Source organism: Homalodisca vitripennis, chromosome 5 (genome assembly GCF_021130785.1).
Source record: "Homalodisca vitripennis isolate AUS2020 chromosome 5, UT_GWSS_2.1, whole genome shotgun sequence".
Lineage (NCBI taxonomy): Eukaryota > Metazoa > Arthropoda > Insecta > Hemiptera > Cicadellidae > Homalodisca > Homalodisca vitripennis.
This window is the reverse complement of record NC_060211.1, coordinates 170,094,037-170,121,374: the sequence shown is the minus strand read 5'-3', so window position 1 is coordinate 170,121,374 and position 27,338 is coordinate 170,094,037. Positions and strand designations below refer to the sequence as shown.

Sequence of the window (27,338 nt, the reverse complement as noted above, 5' to 3'; positions counted from 1 at the left end):
ATTTTTAAGGCTATTGGCTAGTGAAAATTGGTTAGAAGTTTACCAGGCTAGCGTAGAAACTAAGTATAATTTTTTTACTCAATATTTGTTCATGTTTTTTAAATTAGCGTTCCTAAATTAATATCTGTTGAAAAAGAGAAAAACCTAAATAGTTTGATTTCAGATTATGTAAAAATTAAAAAGGAAAAAAATTGCGCAATTGGAGAAAACATATAGGGTTTGGAAAACTAATGATTTAAAACAATTAATTAAGCAACTGAAAATTGAAAATAAAATTCAAATAAACAACGACAAAAAAAAGGTTTTTTGACAGTAAAATTAAGAAATCTACAAATAAGTCAAAATCAACTTGGAAAGTTATAAAATCTGAAATCAACAATGGCACCAAGATCACTCATAACATACAATTACTCCGGGATGGCACATCCATATCAGACCAAATTCTTGTTGGAAATATATTTAATGATTTTTTTATGATATTTTTAAGTGCTGTTGATAGAGTTGTGCTTCCAAATATTCAGAAAGATTTTGTTAATCAATCGGGTCATGAAAAACCGCCTCAAGCCTCATTTTTTTCAAATTTAAAGAGGTTGATGAAAGAATTTTAAAACGATTGTAATGGCTTTTGAAAACAAATTCTCAACAGGAATTGATGATATAGCCTACCAATTACCCTCATTAAACAGTCTTTTCCGCTAATCTCCAAACCATTATTACCGCTTACCAACAGCATTTTTCTAAATTAAGAATCCTTACCGTATATGGTCTATATATTTTTCAAACTATCATGCTTGTGAAATCAAATGAAGATAATATACATAACTTAGAACTTTTTAATAAAAAAAAACCCACAGCTATAGGATCCAAATTCTTGTTATTTCTTAATTTTCACAAATTTGCATATTTAACAAAGTTAAAATCATTTTTAATTGAAAAATCAGTATACCCATTTAAAGAATATTATGAGGTAACTTAGCTCATCCAACAATATATTAATTAATATGACATATTATAAATAGTAGCAAAATTGTAAAATCAGTGTTGTCATTTACATAACATTTTGAGGCAAACTTCTTTATTTAATGATTTATGTAGTCACTAAATGGATATTGTAATGTAATAGTTGACGCTATTCTGTATTTATACTATATATAAAATTCCTATATGTACTGTCTTTGTTCAAAACATTGATGTTAAAATCTCCGGCTATGATAATATTCTTGAATTTATCATTTAATGTATTACATAATAAATCAAGTTACTCGGCGATACTGAGTGAAAAAACACTGGATACTTGAAACCAGCATTATTTCCTTACTGTTCACGTTTTAAATACTAGAACTCTAAATCAGTATTTCATATTTGTAACGTTTTAAATACTAGAAGACTTTAAATCAGTATTTTTAACGCTGAAAATACTGAGTATATTCCCTAATAAACACTGTTTATTTAATTAAACACAGTTTATGAGTATTCAGGACTAGTAAAGTAATCCGTACGAGAAAATATTTGTACCTTGTAACAGAGTACTAGATACAAAGTACCTGTTGTCTGTATTTTTAGTTCTCAGTAACCGTTACAGATACTGTAGAAAAGTAACTGTTACAAAGTACTGATTACTGAAATACCGTCTCAACGCTAGTGGACAGTGGTTCGGTAGCTCCGGCATTTAGCAGTGAACCGTCCCTGGCGTAGGTTAAATGCAATTTATTCTGCACATTCAATATATTATAATGAAAACTGGCAGAAGAAACCGTATGGAATAGTTGTTTAGTGTAGTGTTTAAAAAGTGTAAAAGTAGTGTGTTAAAGTAAAAGTAAAAGTTAGTGTGTTAAAGTAGTGTTAAAAAGTGTTTACCTACAAGTAAGTTTATCTTACAGTTACTTCAAATGAATGTAAAGTATGAATGTAAGAATGTATAAAGTGGCTACAATATGTATGCGAGGATTAACCTAAATATGCTCTACGATTTTCCAGGTGTGTTGATTTAATAGATTAGACTTTTTAGCACATAACCTAGATAGATTAGTTTTTGTCAGCACTTGGCCTGTAAAATCGATGTGTCTCCGGAAATAGGCGCGGCCTAAGAATGAGGCTTGTATTTTAGTATACTAGACCATGTAGTGAATGTGTACAGAAAGTGTTATCAAAATTGGCTCGTACGTTTTTGAGATATGGCTGTCCATAGATTGGTTTTTGTCAGCACTTGGCCTGTAAAAATCGATGTGGCTCCGGAAATAGGCGTGGCCTAAGAATGAGGCTTGTATTTTAGTATACTAGACCATGTAGTGAATGTGTACAGAAAGTTTTATCAAAATTGGCTCGTACGTTTTTGAGATATGGCTGTCCATAGATTGGTGTTTGTCAGCACTAGGCTTGTAAAATCGATGTGGCTCCGGAAATAGGCGTGGCCTAAGAATGAGGCTTGTATTTAAGTATACTAGACCATGTAGTGAATGTGTACAGAAAGTTTTATCAAAATTGGCTCGTGCGTTTTTGTGATATGGCTGTCCATAGATTGGTTTTTGTCAGCACTTGGCCTATAAAGTTATTGTGGCTCCGGAAATAGGCGTGGCCTAAGAATGAGGCTTGTATTTTAGTATAGTAGACCATGTAGTGGATGTGTACAGAAAGTTTTATCAAAATTGGCTCGTACGTTTTTGAGATATGGCTGTCCATAGATTGGTTTTTGTCAGCACTTGGCCTATAAAGTTATTGTGGCTCCGGAAATAGGCGTGGCCTAAGAATGAGGCTTGTATTTTAGTATACTAGACCATGTAGTGAATGTGTACAGAAAGTGTTATCAAAATTGGCTCGTACGTTTTTGGGATATGGCTGTCCATAGATTGGTGTTTGTCAGCACTAGGCTTGTAAAATCGATGTGGCTCCGGAAATAGGCGTGGCCTATGAATGAGGCTTATTATTTACTATAGTAGACCATGTAGTGAATGTGTACAGAAAGTTTTATCAAAATTGGCTCGTACGTTTTTGAGATATGGCTGTCCATAGATTGGTTTTTGTCAACACTTGGCCTATAAAGTTATTGTGACTCCGGAAATAGGCGTGGCCTAAGAATGAGGCTTATTATTTACTATAGTAGACCATGTAGTGAATGTGTACAGAAAGTTTTATCAAAATTGGCTCGTACGTTTTTGAGATATGGCTGTCCATAGATTGGTTTGTGTCAGCACTTGGCCTGTAAAATCGATGTGGCTCCGGAAATAGGCGTGGCCTAAGAATGAGGCTTGTATTTTAGTATACTAGACCATGTAGTGAATGTGTAAAGAAAGTGTTATCAACATTGGCTCGTACGTTTTTGAGATATGGCTGTCCATAGATTGGTTTTTGTCAGCACTTGGCCTATAAAGTTATTGTGGCTCCGGAAATAGGCGTGGCCTAATAATGAGGCTTGTATTTTAGTATACTAGACCATGTAGTGAATGTGTACAGAAAGTTTTATCAACATTGGCTCGTACGTTTTTGAGATATGGCTGTCCATAGATTGGTTTGTGTCAGCACTTGGCCTGTAAAATCGATGTGGCTCCGGAAATAGGCGTGGCCTAAGAATGAGGCTTGTATTTTAGTATAGTAGACCATGTAGTGAATGTGTACAGAAAGTTTTATCAAAATTGGTTCGTACGTTTTTAAGGTATGGGCCCTTTTTAGGGTTTCTCAAAACTTGCCTTTTAATTGAGTATAGTCTTGAAAATTGCTGCTATAAAAGGGGATTATTATCATAAAAGTACTGTTTGTTCATTTAAAATCTTTATTTGTAGTATTTATCTTCACGTTATTAATTAAATATATATTTTGTATGGTTTGAGTTGATGAACTAGGTTAGGATTCATTTAGGAACTAGTTCCCGGTACTCGTTCTTTTTATGGATGGAATCTATGGCCAGTTTCACGTCGGTTCAATCCAGTCAATCACTAACCCCATTAATTGAACTGGTTAGTGACAAAATAAAATTCACCTAGAAGAGGACAAGGCAACTGCCACAGCCAGAAAATAAACCAAATCCCAATCCAGGACAAAAATAATTTAATTTAATACAATAAACTATTATTAATTAGAAACTCATTGTACTAACCTAAATTGGTAAGACTAGTTAAGCTAAGCTAAGTGTAGAGTACCAGTGGCGTAGTCATGCAAAATTTGTGGAGGGGGGTTGGTGGGATTTAAATATACAAGAGGTTTAATATATCTTTATTTCCAATGGCATAGCTAATTTAAAATAATTACAAAATAAGGTTTTTTATCAAGTACCAAGTAAAATAAGTAATAGATAACATAATATAACAAGCACAAATGATGTTAAAGATAAAAATATTACTAAAAACGACATAAACTGGTGTGTAAACCAAGGCAGACCTCAAGAGACGGAAAGCAGTAGACATGCATAATCTAGTAACTAGAATTATTAAAAATAAATAAATAAAACTGTGCTCAATTCAACCCCTGAGAGTTATCTTTAATAAATCATTGATAAAGGGAACATTCCCGGACGAGCTTAAAGCTGGATTCCCTCCTCCCTGGGTTTCCTGTCCCTGTACCAAAGAGTGGCTGTTATAGTAATTTAACTTTCGACCCATTACGATTTTATTTGCCTTCTTGCGTTTTAAGAACTTATTCTTCAAGCATTCACAGAGCACATAAGAGCAAGAGAGGGCACATAGAGCACAGAGGGCGGGCAAGTAAGGAAATACTTTGCAAAAGCCGTCGACAAGGTGGATGTATTGGTTTCGAAGCTGCATGGGTATGGAATTATCACCCACTCTTGAGTTGGTTTCAGGGATATATCGATGGTTGCTGCATGAGAGTAAGATTGCCCTTCCCCTGCTCTAAGGAATTTATTGATACTTTAGCAGTGCCTCAGTTATCACACATTAGCTCTTATCTATTTAACTTGTTTGAAAGACCTACAAGCAGACATATTAATGTCAGCAGAGGATGTAAAAATTTGTTAAAGTATCCTCACCAAAAGTCCGGTTGCAGTCAAGCCTAGACTCTGTTACAGAATGGTGATGCACAAACAACATGCCTCAACATCAGCAAGTGCCCAAATATCACATTTTACAAAACAAGATTCTTTTTCATTAACTTAGTTGGACAGCCTCTCGAATGAGTTATAAATATCAGGGAGCTCGGTGTTACTTTTGACAATCATCTTAATTTTGAAAACTATTGATTAAGATTGCAGAGCAGTAAGTGAACTACTGGGTTTTATCTAAAGATCTACACGATGGCTGTATAGTCTACATGCCATAAAGCACTTTTGTTTTCTGGTCAGACATATTTTGGAGTATATAATATGGTATAATCTTCTTTATTATCTTTTTACTTTCTTTCCCTTTACATTCTTTCCCTTACACAACAAATTTTTTTTTGTGCAAGATGGCTGATTGTTGATTTGGTGTGATAGAAGCTCTGGCTAGAATATAATTTTTATCTCGTTCTTATTGCTTCCCGTTTTCAAGCAGCTCGTATTCCACACTGCCCATCAGTGAGTTTATATGTAGGTATAATTGTTTTTCACCACCTTGATGTATAATTGAATTACAGACGCTCTTGTTCTTGTTCATTGGGTCTGTTTGACAAGATTAAACAATAACCTGCCGTCTGTGTTGTCAATAACCTACACCACCCACCTGTGTCTAGTGGTGGGAATAACTGAATGAAAATAACTGGTTAGTTCGGTTATTTTATTTTAACCGATTAGTCGGTTATTTTTGCTGAATCCAGTTAAATTAGTCTATAGACTAATTTTTCTACGGACTAATTCTTCTATAAGTTAACTGATTGTGCAGACTTAGCCTGTACTTGAATTAGTCGGTGATTCTGATCGGTTATTTTAAATTAGTCTTTAGATTAGTTTTTCTACCGACTAATTTTTCTTTAAGTTAACTGGTTGTGAAGACTTAGTCTATATTTGAATTAATAGTTGATTCTGATCGGTTATTTTAAATTAGTCTTTAGATTAGTTTTTCTACCGAATAATAATTTTCTGTAAGTTAACTGGTTGTGCAGACAGTCTATACTCGAATTGCTCGTTTATTATAATAAGTTATTTTTATTACTGAAATATCGTTCTTTAGCGATTAACTTTCGGTTAACTTTGGTGATTCGTAATTAAAATAAATTATAATTTTGCAATTTGAACGGTAATTATCTTGTAGTGTTATAGATGATATATGATAATATAACATTTTAAAATGTTATGACTATAACGTATGCACAGAAAAAAGTAATAATACAATTACAGAATTTCGTTTTCAATTACGGTTCTGCCAGTGCGGGTTTGCTTGGAATTTTTTGTTTGTATATTCAGGTCCGAACTCAGACCGGGTTTTCGTACAATTTCTTCCGGAGCCAGTCACACGTCTATATGAAGGGACTGTGTCTGGTGGGGGGACACGACGGGGCCCGACCGAATATCTTTACCAGGGCTCGCCAAAGCTAAGTACGGCCGTGAGTAAATTGGCCGCGCCGCGTACCTGTCTCAACAGGAATGGTTCATTCCCCCACCACCCCATCCCTTTGACTCTCCATACCTATCAAAGAATTTAAATAATCAGTTCAGTTCGCACCTACTTATCTCCAATAGAAGATCTTCTTTTATCAAACTTTGATGTTTGATTTTTTATAAGACATAAATAAAATAATTATGTAGGTATTATGGTTAAGGTGTTTCGTGAATAATAGTGTTTTGTTTAAATACAAAAATGAAATGCGTTATATTGAGAGTAAGTTAAGCAGAGCATTAGGCTAATTGTTTAGGTGTAATTGTTATCTGTAAATAAACTCTGAAATTGTGTACTAAAATGTGGATTGAATTTAAAAGGTAATCGGTTATTCATTCGACTAAAATAACCGATTAACGAGAAAAATAACTGACTGGTTAGTCGGTTATAAAATCCATTCGGTTATCCCATCACTACCTGTGTCTGCACTGCAAAGCATCCACAGACAGACCCGCGCATCATTTTTTCCACGGCCATCTGGATCGCTCGTCACCATAAAAACCATACTGTACCGGATATCTGTGTCTGATCCTGCGTTCATCATGGCAGATTCTATTACTTGTAGAGTGTGCATGAGGAAGGTATTTGATACCGAGGATGGACTTCAATGTGATTCGGAATGCCAAGGATGGTTCCATATAAAATGCGTCGGCGTAACCAAATCAGAGTATTCTACATATGCTAATAATGTTAATAAAAAATGGCACTGCCAGAGAGTCGACTGTCAATCTACAAACGCTAATCCATCACATCAACTTATGAATAAAATGGATGAATTACTCAATAAGTTCTCCCAACTCGCAACAAAAGAAGAAGTTGAGGGGATTTCTGATGCCTTGCAAGAGATAAAATCCGATATACACATACTGAGTACTAAGATAAATTCTTTAGAGCCACGCATTGAGAAGCTTGAGGGTGAACTTCTTGATTTAAAAAGTAATGCTGCCAGTAGTGATGTGCCAATTGAAAACATCTTGGAAGAAATTAATGAAAGACAACGTCGGGCACGCAATGTCATTATTCATGGGCTTAAAGAGTGCAAATAAACTGCACCGGCATCTGTGAAAACACATGACAGTGGTCTCATCAAGCAAATTCTGGACTGCTGCGATCTTGGATCATCTTTGAAAGGAGCCCGCTTCTTTAGAATTGGCAAGATTAATAATGATAAACCTAGAGCTATCAAGCTTAGCTTCTCATCCGAGGTTGATGCCTCCACACTCTTCCGAAGTTTCGACTCGAAGAAAGGCTCAAATGAGGATTTCAATGGTGTCTCTCTTGCCCGTGATCGAACTTTGAAAGAGAGACAGTATCTCTCTGAATTGCGAAACACTCTTAAAACCCGTACGGAATCTGGTGAGCAGGACCTGACCATAAAGTACATAAATGGAATCCCTAAGATCGTGCAAAAAAACTAATACTTTTCAACGGCAATAACCACTTAAATTTATACTTTCAAAATGTAAATGGCCTGCGAACCAAACTGCTGGACTTAAAAAATGCTTTGGCTTGCAACACATATGATGTACTATTACTTTGTGAAACAAACTTATCCTCGGATATATTCAGCTCAGAACTTCAGGCAAACAATAACTATACGATCTATAGGAAGGATAGAAGCATTCTTTCAAGTAGCAAAACGTCTGGTGGGGGTGTTTTAGTTGCAATCAAAAATAGTATACAGTCGCATGAAATCATTCATGACTCTTTCATTGAGAGCCTCTTCATCTCCTTGCCCACTTACAAAATGGTGCTGAATTGTGTCTACATTCCTCCAGGACAACCTATCACCATATATAAAGCATATTGTGAGTTGGTGGATGAAGTAGTATCTTCTTTACCTCCATCATCTTCCTTGCTGCTGTCTGGTGACTTTAACATCGCCTCCTATGACTGCACTACCTCCGAACGTTCCATCACTGATCGACCCAAGAAGGAACTCCTAGAAAGCCTCGCTGAACTCCACTCCTTGGACCAAATAAATCACGTCAGGAACTTTAGACAAGTAACATTGGACTTGGTCTTCTGCAGCCTAAAGTCGGTCCCCGTCCATGCTGCAGATGAGTATCTGGTTCAAGCCGATCCCCATCATCCTCCTCTATCTTTCTCGCTGCCAGTTACTCGAGGTCTCCCTCCTGCTAGATTTTACACCTGTCCAAATCTTCGTAAGTGTAACCTATGTGCTGCTTCTGAGATGCTCTCAGCAGTAGATCTTTCTTTTGTACGTGATTTGTCTGACGTCCAGGAGGGCTTTGGAAGGATGATCTCATTGCTTGGTGAAATTTGCGTTAAATGCAGTCCCATTAAACGGATCGGCATTTCACCCTTCCCTAAGTGGTTTTCTGTGGAGCTTATCAATCGGGTCATTCAGAAGAAGATAGCCCACAAACGTTACAAGCAAACATTCCTTCCTGCACACTACACAAGGTTTTGTGGGTTGCGTAATATCTGCAGGAATCTTAGTCGCACTTGTTATAGAAACTATCTGAAGCACATAGAGGACTCAATTCCGCACAACCCTAAAAGCTTCTGGAGTTTTGTTCGTTCCTCTGGCGAATCTCCTGTTATTCCATCTATTATTAGTTTTAATGGCTACTCCTCAAATGATCCACAAGAGAGAGCTAATATGTTTTCAGCATTCTTTTCTTCTGTTTTCTCGGAGCCCGTAGTTTCACCACCACCATTTAACTTTAATGCCAACTCCTCCCTGTCGATGATCTCGTTCTCTGTATTAGAGGTCTTGGAAGTCCTCAGGAAAATTGATGTCAGGAAGGGTGCTGGCCCAGATAATGTATCACCGTCCTTCTTGCAGCACTGCAGTGACACCCTGGCCCAACCTCTGGCTAAACTATTCAACTTGTCCATTTCAAAAGGAATATATCCTGAAATTCTCAAGATGGGGCATATTGTTCCTATTCATAAAGCGGGCTCTCTATCGAAAGTCGAGAACTACCGTCCTATTACAATCCTATCAGCGGTAGGGAAGGTGTTCGAAATGCTACTGCTCTCTCGTCTTAGAGCCTTTCTGAAACCCCTAATCTGTCCTAGTCAACATGGCTTCACCACCTCCAGATCTACCGTCACCAACCTAATGATATTCGAAGAGAGTATATTATCTGCAATGGGATCACGTAAACAGCTGGACGTTGCCTTTATTGACTTTGCCAAGGCCTTTGACAAGGTTGACCACTCCATCCTCACCAATAAGTTAGAGGGATATGGAATCAATGGCCCGTTACTCTCCTGGTTCCGCGACTATCTGCTTGGTCGGCACTTAAGGGTAAAATTACCTGATGCGCTCTCCCAGGAATTTCTGCAAACTTCCGGTGTACCTCAAGGATCGCTTCTTGGCCCATACCTCTTCATCATTTTCATTAATGATATAACCTCCGTTCTTCTGGTGGATGCTCTACTCTTTGCTGATGATGTGAAGATTTACACCGTGGTCTCCAGCGATGAGGACTTTGCACGTCTACAGACAAGTCTTCATAATGTATTGGATTGTTGCGTTTCCAATAACATGAAGTTAAACTCTTCAAAGTGTTTTGTCATGACCTTTGGTCGTTCGCACAACCTGCACCATTTTCAGTACAGTATTGAGCGGGATCAACCCCTGGGAAGAGTGTCCTCAATAAAGGATCTGGGTGTTACATTTTCATCTGACTTCTCATTCAATGAGCATGTTGACGACCTATGTAGAAGAGCTTACAGGATGCTGGGCTTCATCACTAGGTCAACCCGCGGTATGACAAGTCCCCTTGTCTTGAAGACTCTCTATTCATCCTTTGTGCGTCAACTCCTGGAGTATGCTAGCCCAGTCTGGTCTCCCTACCAGCTGGGTCTTATTGAGAAACTGGAAGCTGTGCAGAGGAAGTTCGTAAGAATGGTGGGCGTTCGACAGGGGCTGCTCTACAGGGAAATCCCTATTGCTGGACTGCAGGCTGATCTTCTTCTCCCTGATCTTCAAGCGAGGCGGTGCGTCGCGGATGTTCTGTTCCTGACGAGACTGGTTAGTGGACAACTGGATTGTCCGATGCTCCTATCACAAGTGGACTTCCGTATTCCCTTGGCAAGGACTCGATCACGCGACTTGTTCAGTAGACGCCATTGCCAGCGTTCCTACGTCTTCCACGGTCCACTCGCCAGAATGGTCAGGCTCGGAAATGGTTTCTGCGACAGGTTTCGACGTCTTCAATGATAGGGCAGCAATTATTAGAGGACGTGTGCTGGCTGCTTTCCAGTATACAGTAGAATAGATAGGGGACTTGTTGAGTGATGTGGGCATGGCATAAATATGTTTTTTTTTAAGAAGTAATTAATTTATTCATAGCGCTATGTAGTTGTCACTTTTGCCATAATTGTAGCTGTTCGTATTTATTTATTTACATGCTTTGTGCATTTGTTATTTATTTATTTATTATTATATTTGGCATTTGTTTTGTATGTGTTTTTCACTCGTTACTGTTAAGGATGGTAGTTTGTATTGTGAAATGTTTTATTTATTTATTTTTTTTTTTACTTTGTTGGTGTTTATGGATCTTGTTACTTGTTATTCATTCTTAGTTTTTTTTGCATTGTCACTTATTTAAAACTATTTTATTAACATTGTTGTTCATTTATATATTTCTTTTTTTTGTTCTTGTTATCCACTTATAGTTTTATGCATTGTTACTTTTTATGGATAGTTTGTTTTTGCACTGTTATTTATTTCTAGGTTGTTATCTGCTCAACAATTATTATCATTACTGTTATATTTATTATAATTTATACTTATTATGTACACTGTCAATCATGTCTAGGAGTATAGAGTCCAATCGCATGTTTGGCTTGTCCCTGTTATGTCTGGGCACTATAATGGTAATTAGCTACCTTGCACTATGTGTATTGTTATAAAGTGGTCGTTGACCGTTGAAAGGAAATAAAATAAAATACATGTTTGTTTGTTGCCTCTACTAATTGTTATTAATTTTAACACATATTTATTAAACTTTCATTAACTTATCGTTGAATTTGTTATTGTTACTATTTATTCATGTATATTTATTGTTATCATATATTAGTTTACATATTATTCATGATTGTCCAGCATATGTGAATAATGATTTTTCCGTTGGAAATAAAAATAAAATAAGTTTCAGATTATCCCTATTACAATTTCTACGTATAGCGGCAGGTGAGTTAACAAAGTCATATTTGTGAATAACAGCATCCAGCCAATCAACTTGTTTTCTATTTATACATACATTACTCCCATTTATGATGCTGGTAATGTAAAGATGTCCTGATTTAATCAATCAATAAAGAAACAAAATATGAAATGTGCAGAATATAAATTAAAAAAAAATACTTAAAATGAATAATAAATCACTTTACAGATAGGTTGAATGGATAGTTTTGTACCTTACTTGCTGTAGCAAAACATCGGAGTTTTTAAGGTATAGTATTGTTTTTCTTATAGATCAGTGTAGCCGTAGCGTCGTCGTCAGCCGTAAACTATTCTGCAAGTCCTCGCCTGAAGAGGTTATGTGCTTAATTTCTGATTGAGCATTTAATATTTATGCATAAATAGTAGGTTTTGAAGATCAGTTATTAATTACTATTATGTTTTTTCATTCTTCACAATGGTTAATGTTATGAAAGGAATCCTTGTTGAATGGTGAGTTATAAACATTATTAAGTCAGCTTGAGTATTTCATTTTTAGTTTACAAACCTCACTTCACATTATTTTTGATTATCTAAATAGAATTTCTCTCCTTTGTTTCTAAGAACTCTATATACATGTTGTTGGGTAGGGTATGATAAGCGGACCCGGTTTTTTATATCGAAGAATATGATCATCGATACCCAATATTTGAATCCTAGACTGTCAATTGATGTAAAGGTATCTATAGTCCTAAATAACAATTATATATTTAAGTTAAGATATGAATATATAGCAATAAAGGAAAACTCATAAATAATTAATGAACTAGAACGAGAACGATCAAACAGGAAAACTCATAAATAATGAGCCACAATTCATATGGTTTCTTTGTTTGAAGTTTATTTTTGACGATGGAAGGATTGTGAAGGAAACAGGATTTTTCCGGACATTTGTGATCGTTCAGTGAAAGAAAAAATCAGTAACACTACGTTTCGAGATCTGCAATCTGATCTCTTCTTCAGGTAAATAACTAACCTAGTACATAATTACAAACTAGGTTAAAATAAACAAATCATACCAAAGCGTAGCACTCCTAAGTCAGAAATCACAACCACCATGTTGTGTTTCAACTTCACTAACTCTAAAACATAAACTTAATAAAAAACTATACACAACACTAATCATTAAAACTGAACTACAGAATACAGGTCACAATACGTCTGTATTCGTCTACCAACTACGTACGATATATATAATATATATATATATAAAATACAATTACGTGTATTATTTGAAAGTGTTTACAGCTGTTGATATAGATCAAGTTAATTGTTCAAAATAATTAATCAGTATCAATGGTTATGATTAAGTAATATAACCGTTCAGATCAGCACATCAGTATTTCCGAGAAGTGCTGAGGGCTGACTAGATTAACTTTCCGAATAGCCTATTTTTAATTCTGTTATGAAATGTTGACTAGGCTGTGGCATTGTGCTTAGTCTTATTTTATTCACAATAAATCCAATAAAAATAGATTATCTATATTGAGATAATTTGTTATAGATGGTAATTTATGATGATTATGGTAGTTTTGTACTAAGCTAGTATATGAGAAAAATCAACTGTACTGTACTACAGATACTTACTTTTGAAACTAGGTAACATACTTTTTCCTATTTACATAGGAAACAACAATATTTAAAAGTACATGCAAGTGTAATGAGAACATAAAATTACAATTTTTGTATATAAAAATGTAAATTAAAAAGTTCAGCCATTCTTTTCAAACATACACCTAAGGGTATAAAAATTAATTACTGAATTTCCTAATATAACCGTTAATAAAGCCTTTCAAAACATCTAATAAAAGTAGAACTGATAATATTTTGCATTAAAAAAAATTATTTTGTCATTTTCTTTAGCTTTGAAGTTGTAGCTTTCTTACTGGCTAGATGTAACCAAACATATGTTTTTTTTGGACAGCTGATACATTGTTAATAGTTTCCCTCCAAACAAATTGAGGTTATGTTCAAGAAGATTGAAGTTTTCTCTTCAACTGGGGAAATTTTCATTTTGATTTGGTAAGTTTTTGCTGGTTTTTTTAACTAATACAAAAATCAATTCTTGATGTCACGTCCGTAACAAAAAACTACTAAAAGTTTAAATACCAATTGTAATAGTTGGTTAATCAACATGAAATTTTATAAAAGTTAGGAGTGTACCTTTTTTAATTAATTGGTAGTCTTTATGTGAATGAATAAAAATATTTTCGACAAAAAATAAGTGTTACAGACGTGACATCTCGTACTGTTAAACACGATACTATCTTGTCTGATATGGAAAAGGCAGTGTTTAACAGCTTGTGTGTGCTTTTAAAACCTATAGGCCTACTTGAAGTTTGTTTTTGTACCTTGCAGTGATTTCAGTAGCCTAGGCTTACATGGTGCCTTGTGTTTCCAACCTTAAAAAAATGTGTGCTAAACATTAAACTTCGTTTGAGTAAAATATGCCAATATAATTAAGGTTGTGGGTGAGTGGTGATATCAAACCCTTAGATAGCCTACAGTATTTGTAATTTTAATGGATTCTAAACAACAGTAAAGGTTAAACCTTCACTTGTCTTCATTGGGCATTCCTATTCGCCAGTTACTGAGTTACTGGACATACCCACACCGCAACTGGATGAAGTGGGCAGATGTGATCACCGCTTAGGCCTACTGATTACAAAGAGGTTACATTTCTAGTTATGTTATAGTCTTAAACTTATAGTTTTGGAGTGGTTATTTAAAACTAATATAACCTGTTTTATTTTTTCCAGAAAATGTCGAGTAGAGATCGTGTTGCCAAATGCAGAGCGAAGAAGAAGGAAAATCCAACTAAGTGGCAAGAGCATCTTGAGAAAGATAAGTTGCGTAAGAGAGCCGTCAGAGCTAAGGAAAAAGAAGATTTACATGGTGATAATAAACTTTTACTCCTAAAAAGGGAAAAAGATAGGGAAAGACAGCGTCGTTGCAGGTTGAGAAAGAAAAATGTTAATGTTGAAGTCTCTGGGTCTGATCTTGGCTCTTACAAAAGTCCAAGAACCCTAGGAAAGGCTGTGAAGAAGGTAAAAGCTTTGTTGCCTAAGAGTCCGTCAAAAAAAGTGCAGTTTTTAAGCGTTTAATGTATGAAAACCTTGGTCCTGAGATAGTTAAAAATATTTTTAAAACAAGAAAATCTGGATCAAGACAACTATCAGAAGAGTGCAAACAGAGCGTGATTGAATTTTTTAACAATGATGAGATTAGCCGTCAGGCTCCAGGAAAAAGGGATGTCAAATCTGTAAAGGACCCTCTTACTGGGAAACGGGGCCTGATCCAAATTCGCCATATGGTTATGGGAATTAGAGAGGCTTATGAACAGTTTAAAAGTTCGCATCCAGACGAGAAGATTTCAAAATCTAAGTTTTATAGCTTGCGGCCTAAACACATCCTGCCCTTAAGTGAGATGCCCCATACAGTATGTGTTTGCATTAAACACGCCAACTTCTCGTTCTTGATTGAACCAATATCTAAATTTCATCCTGCATTCCCAAAAACTCATAATGAGCTTTTAGGGTCAGTTTGTTGTGATACAGAATCAGTGACCTGTATGACAAATGAATGCGAAAACTGTATTCAAAAATTAGAGACTCTGCTGAGTTCTGATGTTGATATGAATAAAAGGCTCAAGTGGAAGGAGTGGAAAACAGTAAATAATAGACCTAAGTTGGTAGAAAATACTACAACGTTGAAGAGGATGGTTTTAACATTAAACAGTCAACTAGCTGCATTTAAGACGCACACATATATTAAAAGAGTACAGGCACAATACTTTGAGAAGTGTAAAAAATCTTTGACCAAGAACCCCAAAAGTGCTGTAATGCAAGTAGACTTTGCAGAAAATTATTCGATCATCCAACAGGATGAAATTCAAAGCGCTCACTGGGCTCATAACCAAACTACAATATTTACCTGTTGTATTTGGCACAATGACAAAGTATACAGTTTTGCTGTCATAAGTGATGACTTGAAACACAGCAAAAACTCAGTGTTTGCTTTTATGAAGGCAATTATAGTTAAATTTAAGGAAGTAGTTCCACAAGTAAATAAGTTGATTGTTTTTTCAGACAACTGTGCAGGCCAATTTAAGAGCCGGTATAATGTCGCAATTGTCTGCTACGCTGAGAAAGATTTTGGAGTTACGTTGGAGTGGAATTTTTTTGCTTCGGGGCACGGCAAAGGGGCAGTTGATGGAGTGGGAGGTTCTGTCAAGAGAACTGTCTGGAGGGAAGTTCAAGGGAGGCAATGTTTTGTGAGCACGCCTTATGATTTTTATGAGACAGCCAAAGTAAAGTGCAAAGAGACTGTCATTTTATTTGTCCCACAGGCTGAAGTAGATTCAGTTGCAACACTCCTCACTAAAAGATGGGACAACCTGATTGAGATACCTAAAATACAATCTATGCATCACTTTCAGGGGTATGACGATAACTACATGCTCATTGGTAAGACATCGGTTGATTTGATGTTAAAAGTTCCAATTGTAGAAGAATCTTTAAGTGATGAACCTTCAAGTGAAGAAGAAGACAACCCTTCTAGTTCAATGACTCTAACAAAAGATCATGACCGCTTCTATAGGTTTAAGGATGTGTATACTGACTCTGAGGACAGCTCTAAAGAAGAAGAAGAAAATACAACGAAACCTGCTCCATACACATTTGATGAATTGAAGCTGGATGTGTACCTTGTCGTCTCATTTACCATGGGTAAAAAGACTTTGAATTTTGTGGCAGTAACTCAAGGAGAAGTACAGCCTGATCGTGAAATTGAAGTTATGTTTATGGAACCTTATGGAGGCAAATCTACGTTTAAGCCTAATGAAAATGACATAAGCTTTATATCTTGTGACCAGATCGTTGGCATTTTGCCTAAACCTGATATAATTACCAAGGGAGGTAGAATTCTTTACCAGTTTAAAAATGATGTTGCTCTGTAAAAGTTAGGACTTGGACTTTTGTCAAGCTCTGTCACTAAGACAATTTAGTCATTATTTTATTTATTATTATTATTTTATTGTTACTGACTAGTCAGTAATATTCTTCTTGTAATTTTTTTACATTATTCAGGTTTTAGATCAGGTAAAGTTTTTCCACCACTCACGGTGATTTTTCTCTCGCCCATGGCGATTTTAGCCCTCACACACATATATTACATGATTATATTATTATTAATTATATTATTACATATAATATATGTTAAAGTGTGCATTGTGTCAAATAAATGGTTTTTAATGAGAAATTTTACTTTATTGTCACGTCCGTAACAAACCCCAGTCACGTCCGTAACAATGTTTACATTTTTTTATTTTTTATTTCCAATGTTTTCTGATTAGACATTAATGTTTCCCAGTAGGAAATTTTCTTAAGACTATCACAGATAATTTTAAATTGCATATTTCTCAAATAATTAACAGACTTTTAAACAGTTGTCATACTATGTCAGAACCTAGGTGCTTTTCACGTCACGTCCGTAACACCAACTCTATTAGATATGGCATTAAAACAAATAATGTTATGTATTTTATATTCAGGATGAAAATTGTATACACATTTGTCTATCTGCTTGGTATTAAATATTTATAGAAAAAAAAAACTTTAATTTTTATTCTAATGAGAAGGTGTGTAACTGTCACGTCCGCAACAAAAGAATGGCTGAGTTGTATTTTTTGTGTTAAAAAGTTGCATTATTTAAGTAAATATAAGTTACAGTGAACCTTTTCCCCTAAATAAAACAAAATAATCATCCCATCATGATTATATTTGAAAAAGTTTATATTTATTTTGAGGAACACTCTACAAATACCAAATATATAAAAAAAATCAAAAATTAGTTATACACATACTTTGTTGAAACATTGTATGTTTGTTCCTATGCACATAGAGAACAATAAAAAAAGATGCAATCAAATAAAATCCTTTTTTTTCAACCTCTGATGTAACGCCATGACGGTCAGACATGTGGCAGGTCCTTGATGTAGGCATTAGTCAATGGCGCATATTCCCGCTGCAACATTTATCACTGCTGAGTTCAAGTAGCTAGTTTGCGCTGAACTGCAGCCGTATAAACATTTTTAGTACCCAGCAAGCACAAATATTTTTGTAATCTAAATGTTCTGTAAAAATAGACTTTAAAGATTTTGACTCTTATTAAAATTGCAAATAATACACTTATTGTGAATTTAAGATTTTCTCTAAAAACTGTCAAATGGTTCAAAAAGGTTATCTGTAGCGACAGACCTGTGTCCTCAACCTCCTTCATTGTATGTGCACATCAGTTTGGTCTTCTTTAAACTTTCTACACCATCACTCATTATGTTTTCTCCCTAAAACACAGCGTATTCTCCGACGAGTTTCTGTTGCACTATTCTCTTCAGCTTGCAGGAAACAAATAGCATTCCTTAATTCACATTTGGTGGTAGAATCAATTGAGGCGGCCATGTTTAAGTCACTGCAGTTCAGCACAAACTAGCTTCTTCTTCTTCTATGGGGTAGGCTATTGCCATCCACTTAAGCCTCAAGGGCCTTTTGCGCACCCCGGAAGCACACAATGAGGCCTACCAGTCTATGATTTGAGTTCCACAAACCGCTGAAAACAACCCACCAGGTCCTCCTGGGGAAATTCACCGCCCTTGTCTAAACTACCAAAGATGGCTACTCCTGTCCAAACTTCCTCAGTTGACCATGTCCTGTAATCAGACCTGTAACCTGAGAAGTCATTGATCTACTTAGTGAGAGGTCAGATGCCACTCTGGAGGAAGGCGACTGTAGTACCATTCTGCTCATTCTCATACCCAGATGCAACCTCCACTTTCTCTCTTGTTCAGCATGAATCCATTTCGAGACAGCCCCAAAGAATTCACACCTTGAAATACCCCAGAATGGTTAAGAACCTGTCATAATTGACGCTGATCCCGGTTGGCCAGGGCATCAGCTCTTTCATTCCCAGGGATCCCTCATGACCAGGAACCCAACAAACAGTCACATTGTTGATTCTGGCAAGGGAAGAAATCACTTTATAGCAATCCCAATCAAGTTTAGAATAGAACACACAAGAGCCAAGCACCATCAGTGCTGCCTGACTATCTGTGAAAAGATTGATTGTCTTACTCCTATAACACAGACAAAGATTATCATGACCCAGAGGGACCACCAGCTCCCTGCATGGTCTCACCCCCACAATTCCAGCACCTGTACCACTTTTGTTTTAGAGCTGACTGTAAATCATTCAAGCTCCGCTGGTGGAAGAGGTTTCCTTCCCTCCGACCAATCGTCCCTAGGAGGTATCACAATCTTAAAGGTTATGCCAAATGAGAATTTTTGTGGCATCTGATCAGAGATCATGTGCAGAGCATCCCCCTGAATCAGGATGCTAATTCTACAGTGCCCACTGCTGCAGCCCGAACAGAGTCCCGCTTGCTGAAGACAGTAGGCACTTCTGCTGGCCATAGCCCGAATGACAATGTCCGGGAATGATTACTTTTTGGGACGAGGTTGAGGCAACAATCTAGGGCTGTACCCAGCACACTAGGAAAAGCCCCAGTGATAGCAAGGCAAGCCATCCTTTGAATGCCAGTCAGATGAGCTATCGCCATCTTGGCCTCCGTTTTTGGCCACCAGACAACAGCCCCATACATTATTGCCAGTCTGACTATTGAGACATAAAGTCAATACAATTCCCCAAGACCCACCTAGCACACGTTTGCATTGAATTAAAGACCATTTCCCTCTGGCGATAACCCTTTCTAGATGAGGTCCCCAGTTTAGGACCCTATCTAAGATCACGCCTTGGTACTTAACCTCGGACTTCAACTCAATAGAAGAGCCTCTGAGTAGAAATGAACCAATACCCTCTAACTGACGCCTCCTGTTAAAGGCAACCACAGCGGCCTTGGTGGGGTTGACAGTAAGGCCCACCCCATCACACACCAGTTTTCCCACCATATTTAGAGCACCATAATTGGTCAGTTCCGTGAATGTTGTGTTGAGCTTGCCACTCACAAGAATCACAATTTCATCTGTGTACCCCTGTGCAGAGACACCACAGCTAGGTTTCACAGGAGAGGAGAAAGTACGCCATCCTGGGAACAGCCCCTCTTAGTCCTTGCACTGACACTTGCTCCCATAAGTGGTAACAACCACCCTGAATGTGAGTAAGGTTCTTATCCAGTCTCATATTTGACAATCAATACTGCGTCTGGAGACTGCATTGACAATCGCCTGAGTGCCCGTATTGGCAAAGGCTCCTTCAAAATGTATCACTTATCTCAATCCGTTTCTAAATGAGGTTTTTTAATGTTGAAATTGACGGAACATTCTGTATTCTTTATCCGTTTGAGTTTTGTTTATTCTGATTCCTATTTCTTGCTCTCGAGACAGCTTCATTTTTATATGCCACATGACTACTTTTAAGAGTATTTTGGTTTTGACACCCAACTCAAATTTAAAAAAATTCAAAATTCATACAAGTAATAATTTTTAAATAAACACAAGATTGTTTAGGGTAGATGTACTGAATTTAATTGAAAATCTCTTTATTCATTGAATATACATTTGTAAACATCGAATAGCGTCATAACATTTACTTAAATAATATATTTATAAACTAAAAGAGGTAACTGTAATTAAAAAAATGTATGCTTGAACATATAATATATGTTTGTATATTATACAAACAAGTTTGTTGTGTGGAAATTAACCTGTAATGTACTATAAGATCATGGGAAACTTTCTATATGGATTGGAAGAATTGTTAGGAGTAGAAATATTTTTGCACGCCCTGTCTCTTAAATCAAGAGACAAAAACACTTCCAAAGACCTCAAACAAGTCAAGTATACTCAGATGAGGGATCTAGAGATTTTCTAGATCTTCCCGACAGCAAGGTAGTCCAAGTTGTGCTAAATGTGGAGAGTATTTAGAGATTTTGACTTTCAGTTCCTATAGATTAAATAGTATAAAAACACCGGACTCTCTGAGGTCATGTGGTTTTAAAGGTAGTCCCCCCCCCCCCCCGAAATATTCATGGACACTGAAACCACAGAATAACAATTTCAGTTTAGAACGATTTCCTCTGTAGAGTTTAAATTTTACATAAAATTTCGTTTTTACATAAACAAGAATTAGTTTGATGAAGGTGCATGTCTATTATATGGGATTTGAATGTGTGTCATTGAAATATTTCATTCAGAAGGCCAATAGATGTTCTCCTATCTGCTAGAGGTCTCTTAAAGTTTCTTTTCTGTCAGATTCTATCCACAGGACATCTTGAGAATGAAATAAGTTATAAACTTGACCAAAGTCTGGTACTCGACACCACAGTGTGGCTTGCATCTATTTTGTAATATAACTTAATTAGAATATTTTAAATCTAAAAGCAACCTTATGATCAACACTAGAAGTTATGCAATTTTGAAATATTTTGTGATATAACTAAAATATTAGTACAACATTTAAAGTGTAAAAACTATACAAACCAGTAGTTTTTCAAACTCGAACTTTATTTACAGTTACAAAATATTTATGAATACGTAACTAACTGTAATGAATATGATTAACTGTACAATTAAGTGATAAATGAGTACAAGCTTAATCAAGGTAGTCTAAATCAGGAGGTATTCCAAATTGTTTGTTAAGCGTGTTTTCTTCTATGTTAAATTTGTTCTTGCACCAGGACTTGAGTGAAAATATGTTGTCTGTCCATCTGTTGATTGCTTCTCTTAACACCTGTGAAAAACAGAATTTATACAAGATGTTATGACATGTCAGTTTAAAAATTTTTTTTACAGTTTTCTCATATATAACTTTATCTTTCCAGTCCAATTATAGTAATGACTTAATCAATAGTCTCGTAAGAAACAACAAACATTCTATTAAGTGATTTAAAATCTGAGGTCTGAATCATGATACCTTTGATTAGTAGAGGAAACTTTGATTTTAGTGACTTGCAATAAAAGTGAAATATCCATGGATCACTGTGGTTGTGTACTACATTGAATATGTAATTTCACATCACCAGCTATAGTTGTAGGGTTTCTCATTAATAAATGATGTATTGAACTTTTAATATTGAGCTTATAAGTAAATAATTACCTTCATTTCATTTTTCATTTGTTCTAATACTTCTGGGTCTGAATCTTTGAACTTCTGAATTTCTTGTAAAAGCTTCCCTTCTTCCAATTTGGCTGCTTGAAGTTTTTTCAACAGTTCCTGTCTTGAATTTGTGTCTTCACGACCAACCTAAAGAAAATGTTTGAGTTATATACTCTTGAAAGAAAATTTATGCCAACTGGCATAATTAAAAAAATACAGTCATGGCAAATACTGTATATAGCATAAAGAGTACTGTGATTTCTTAAAACTTTATCTCAGTAACTAATTAAAACATAACTAATCTAAAAAGAGCAAAATCGTAAATCGATAAAAATTGTATTTATTCTGCCAACTACTACTGCTTCCTAAATTCAAACATTAAATTTAATTTGTAAGTACAAAAACAAAAGAAACACACATCTGTAAAATTTTACCGGACAGAAATAATTTATGATTAAAAAAATCAAGTATTTAACCATAAAACTAAGTTTTTAACCATTTTTGAAAGAGGCAAACCAAATAATTGAGCAACATAAATAATATATTTATCAAAAACATATGAAATTATAAATTTTAGTAATACACCAATTCTAATCATTCCATTGTACTTTTATGTTAGGGTAACTACATTTTAATTTTTCGTAATGAACGATAACTCAAAAATCAAGAAATTTATTGTTATTGATATTGTTAGTTTTGTAACAAGTAAAACAATGTAATTTTAAAAAGATGTTACAAATTACAAAACTTTATGAACATCAATAAAATTAAATGAACAAAGTAACAAGATTGGAATGCTGCAATAAATGAAATGTATTGAGTAATATGGGTCATTAATTAACTTATTGGAAACCTTAGGTTTCAAATAATAAAAAGGTATGGTTAGAACAAGGGGTTAAAATTATGTCATCGTCTGTCTGTCTGCGATAACTCTTGATAGAAAGGTTCTATAGACTTGAAACTTGGCATTTAGTTCCCTCTGGATTCAAGGAAGAATTCTAAGGTGCCATGACAAGATAGAACCTGCTCTTTTTTGTGGGTGTAACATGGAATCTTGAATGGCAACTCTTACACCAAGCTTACCCATCCTGAATATTCTGTGTCCACTCGGAAGCAGTGCAGAAGTCCTTTTAAAACCATGTGCAATGACAGGTTTCCTACAAAAGGTATACTATAAAATATATGTACATACCCTTGCTTCAATAAGGCGTTCTTTTACATTCTTCAAACGTTTTACTGCTTCTTCCAATCTGTCTGAGGCTTCATCAAATTTACGTTTTCTAGTATGTTTGGCTTTGCTGTAACAATAATGATTAATATAATAGAATGTCATTCCCCTTTTATTTGGATAAATAACATTTCATGTACCATATATTTTGTAAAACAGTTTATATTTTTGAAATATTCTTTTCTATTACACTGTTGATAGCATTTATAGGCTGATGGTCACATTAGCTCTAATTCTGAATATATAATAAAACATTTTGCAAATTAAGTGACCTATATTTTGTAGTTTTTCAGCATAATAAATTTGATAAAATTTTTTGATGCTCCAAAATACAAATTGCTAACAAGGTATTTCTCTTGTCATATTTGAGTAAAATTTCATTCTATAAAACTAGTGTTAATTTTAAATTTGTTTCAAATATTTCATTTTAATAAATATAACATGGCAAACTAGTATTTTAATGTTTATTAATAGAGTATAAGAAGTTCATAGAGTAAAATGCTTTGTAGATAAGAATGGGTTTTAGCTTCTTCTTCAATTATGATTAATAAAATATTGATCCATTATAAATTTTGGTTATTCTGTAATGACCTAAGTTGCCTTGTTTCAGCTAAGAACGCAAGGCGCAAGTGTTATCTGACCATACAAACTAGTCTTCAGATACAAATCTTGATATACTGAATTTCTTCTTAAAACTTTATACCACACTTTTTTTATATATTACAAGCAATTGAATTGTACAGTATAATGCAGGCAAAAACTATGTACTTTTCTCCCTAGCTCATGACTGACTTTAGGCAAATGTATTTCTACCGAGTATTGTGCTCTGAAATATAATTTTCGTTCCCCATCTTATTATATAACAGTTTTAAATTCAATGTACACTACAACTAAACCTGCCATGTACCACTTCTTACAAAAAAATATATTTCTTAGATTATCCCATCCAAATAATACAGATGACAGATTATTTCATTCCCAACATGAACAAATGTTTGTTGATTCTGAACTCCATTACTTGTATATTTCATAGATCTCATCCAAATATGACAGCAACCGACTATTTCATTCCCAAACATGAATACAAGTTTGTTGACTCTGAACTCCACTGCCCATAATGTTCCCTCCCATAACTGAAAAGTGCTGTTCTGTATTGTGCACAGTTTGTCTTTAATATTATTTGGATGCTATAATGATTACATCACAGTCAGCAGAAGTTTTCAAAGATATTGCTTTTTTTTATTTATGTACTACTGAACATTACGGATGAACACTGTTACTGACTGATTAGGCCCAAATAACAAAACACATACTGAGCTGGACTATATCCTACACATCACAAGGTTTCTCCACTATTACAAGTTCTACATGAAGACATTGCTTTCTGGAATACCCTCTTGGTGTCAGTTTTATTCATTCATAGCTTCATTTCTTAACAGTCCTGTATGTAATACTAATCTTATCAAATTTGCTTGTGTTAATAATAAATCAGCAATAATTTCTTACATGCACAGTACATAAGTTGTCTCAGACAACATTGCATGTTTATAGAACAATGTATTTTTTAAAATTTTGACTATCTATTGGCATGACTTATTTAACTTTGCCAAAATATAAATTATTCTATTGTTTCTTGGTTACATCTTACAAGATACAGTAAAGATAAATCTAAAGTCAAGTCCAAGGCGGAGTTAATTATAAATTACTGTATTATAGAAAAATTATAATATTGCAGTCTTTATTTTGAACAGCCTTAACGTTGGGAGGGGGGGGGGTTTAAGACGTTTAGTCCAACTTTACCAGAACTGTAGTGAGGCATCATGCAGAGCTAAGATTAGATAATTATCTATTGTATATGCTAAATTTCAACGGCATATCTACAGCAGTCAACACACATATAGAAAGTATCTATTGTTGTTGATAAGTTTGAAATAAGAAACACAATATCTTCAGTTATTCCAAAATATTATTAATAATATTAATAAAAAACAAATTTACCTTGGAAAAGCCCAGAAGTAAATAGATGTTCCTATTTTATCTGTATCTACTAAGCCATCATCAACTAGACTTTGGACTACTTCTTTAACGGACTGGGCAATTATTCCTTTTTCTTTAGGTGCTATCTTTTCAAGTTCCTGAAACAATAGATCTCCTTGACAATAATGTGCATTATATATACATAAAAGTTGTATTTATAAGATTAAAAACAAACAAATTTAATATGTGATAACTGTACCTAATACTCTTATGCATTTAATGGTTAATGTTTGTGTCAGGAAGCAATGCATGCAGTGTCCGAGTAGTTCTATCTAAACAATTTGTGGTACCTGGTCTAATTTGCAAGATACTTTAAAATCTGACATTTTCTCCCTTGTAAATGTAATATTTATTGTACTTAATAATACATAATAATGCATAATTTGGCACAATATTAATAGTATAATAACCAAGCCACAGTGAAGCATCAGATCAGGTCAGCTAGTTTGATATAAAATGTTACCTTTAGAGAGAAAAAAAAACGTTTACTATAAGCATAATAATTTATCAATGTGTAAAATGTAAATTGTCTGTCTATTTATCCATTTATAAGTTTACTTTATCCTTAGAAGTAAATTCTGATCCTATAAATAATGTAAAACTGTTATTGAAAGAACCAGTGTTAGACCTGAGAAACTTAAGTGTTTATTACAAATTTGTATCACATATATTCAAACTCACGTAATTTTTCATATAATAATTATGATTGTACATCAAATTATTTAAAATATGATGGTTGATTTAATTTTCAACAACAACAGGTCTCGTTTAGCATTTAACATCATATATTGATGTTTTATACCAGATTTTTCAGTTTAATGCCAAAGATAAACATTCCAACATAAGATGTTAGACACAGCTGTTTGCTACAAATCTTTGCTTAACTTTTGCTAGAAACTCCTCTCTAATGCAATTAATGCAGTAAAAACTAAGAAATAAGTCACGTATTCATATTTCCCAGTTGCATGTTGTTCTTTTAATATGAATTTTCCTTTTGACTTAAAAACTAATTTTATTGAGATGCTTAAGTAATATCAAAATTTTATTTCTGACATATATGTATGAATTAAATTTTATCAATCTGGTATGAAAAAGGTTGATTATTACTCCAAACAATTATGTTATTCTAAATTATAACTATTAATTAAAATTCAATTAATCACTATTTGGTGCACAATATTTTTAGTTGAGCTGTCTTTTGCTAATATAAATAAATTGGTGTACTAACACTGAGTATGCAACATATAATTGACCATGAGAGAAACATGGATTTTCTAAATCTAAACCGCAAATGGACACTGTCTGGCCTTGAGATTTGTTAATGGTCATCACAAATGTTAATCAAACTAGCAATTGAAGCCTTTTGAATGATATTGTGGTATCTAACAGTATAATTGGGATATGTGGAACAGGACTATTTCTATTTTAAATATTCCAGTAAAAATGGTTGCTTATCTGGATATTTTCTTACTATATGCTAAACAGCGGTTGGAAAAATGTTGGATATAAGAAGCGATGTTATTATGAAGCTTACTCTACGTTTTCAAGACTATCATTGTAAACAAATTGAAAATTGTGGTTAAATTAATTAAACATATCGTTGTACTATCATAAAACTATGTACACATAACAGTTGATTGAAAATTAACCATCATTACTATTGTAATATATGTAACAGATATGTATTAAATCTGATTCTGTAGATTAAGTTATAGACAAACACTATAATAGTAATTACCTTCAGTGAGAAAAACTCCTTTTTCTCATAAAATAAATTTAGCATTCTAGTTCTTTTCTCATCTGCGCTGACACCTTTACGTTTCGACATTTTGTTCTGGAAAATAAACATTACTTAAATTTGTACAGGTTATGTCCAAATTTTATAGTTCTATTCTTTAACTATGCATAACAAGAAATTCTACGCACACTGAGTGCTGTTGTAGATGGCGATGTTGCTGTCTCGACATAAGGGAACTGAAACTTTACTTTAATGAACCACTTAACATAGTTATAGTCTGAGTAATGTTTTTAATTCTTTGCATTTATTTACAGCGATCATGCTATGAAACAATTTCTTCTTCATCTGGACGAAACAGTTGCTCTTGGGAGAAAGTTTATCATTCAAGATTTGGACGAAACACACTTGTTCATCTCTGCCGATATATTGGACGTGTTACAAGCCCGAGTGGACGATTTGATGGACCAGATCAGTTTCCCATTGGCTGAGAAAGGATTGTAAACA

The 27,338-nt window shown here is 34.6% G+C and overlaps 3 protein-coding genes across 3 annotated transcripts in view; 1 reads left to right on the top strand and 2 right to left on the bottom strand.

The window, feature by feature from the left end:
• The window catches only part of LOC124363142 (hydroxyacyl-coenzyme A dehydrogenase, mitochondrial-like), a 32,537-nt gene extending 28,360 nt beyond the window's left edge, over window positions 1–4,177 (bottom strand). Inside the window, exon 1 of the mRNA XM_046818282.1 lies at window positions 4,091–4,177. The gene's annotated coding sequence lies outside the window, so the exon portion shown is untranslated. The remainder of the gene's footprint in view (window positions 1–4,090) is intronic.
• Window positions 4,178–11,998: 7,821 nt separating this feature from the next.
• Window positions 11,999–27,335, top strand: LOC124363141 (general transcription factor IIH subunit 5-like). The gene is made up of 2 exons (XM_046818281.1): window positions 11,999–12,177; window positions 27,149–27,335. Exons 1-2 carry the CDS (start codon window positions 12,143–12,145, stop codon window positions 27,333–27,335), a joined length of 222 nt encoding a protein of 73 aa, XP_046674237.1. The 5' UTR covers window positions 11,999–12,142.
• LOC124363139 (meiotic nuclear division protein 1 homolog) lies at window positions 21,219–26,926 on the bottom strand. Its single transcript, XM_046818279.1, has 5 exons — window positions 26,835–26,926; window positions 25,058–25,194; window positions 23,024–23,129; window positions 21,832–21,978; window positions 21,219–21,465 (listed from the first exon to the last, which is right to left on the bottom strand). Exons 1-5 carry the CDS (start codon window positions 26,922–26,924, stop codon window positions 21,328–21,330), a joined length of 618 nt encoding a protein of 205 aa, XP_046674235.1. The 5' UTR covers window positions 26,925–26,926; the 3' UTR covers window positions 21,219–21,327.
• Window positions 27,336–27,338: the final 3 nt, after the last annotated feature.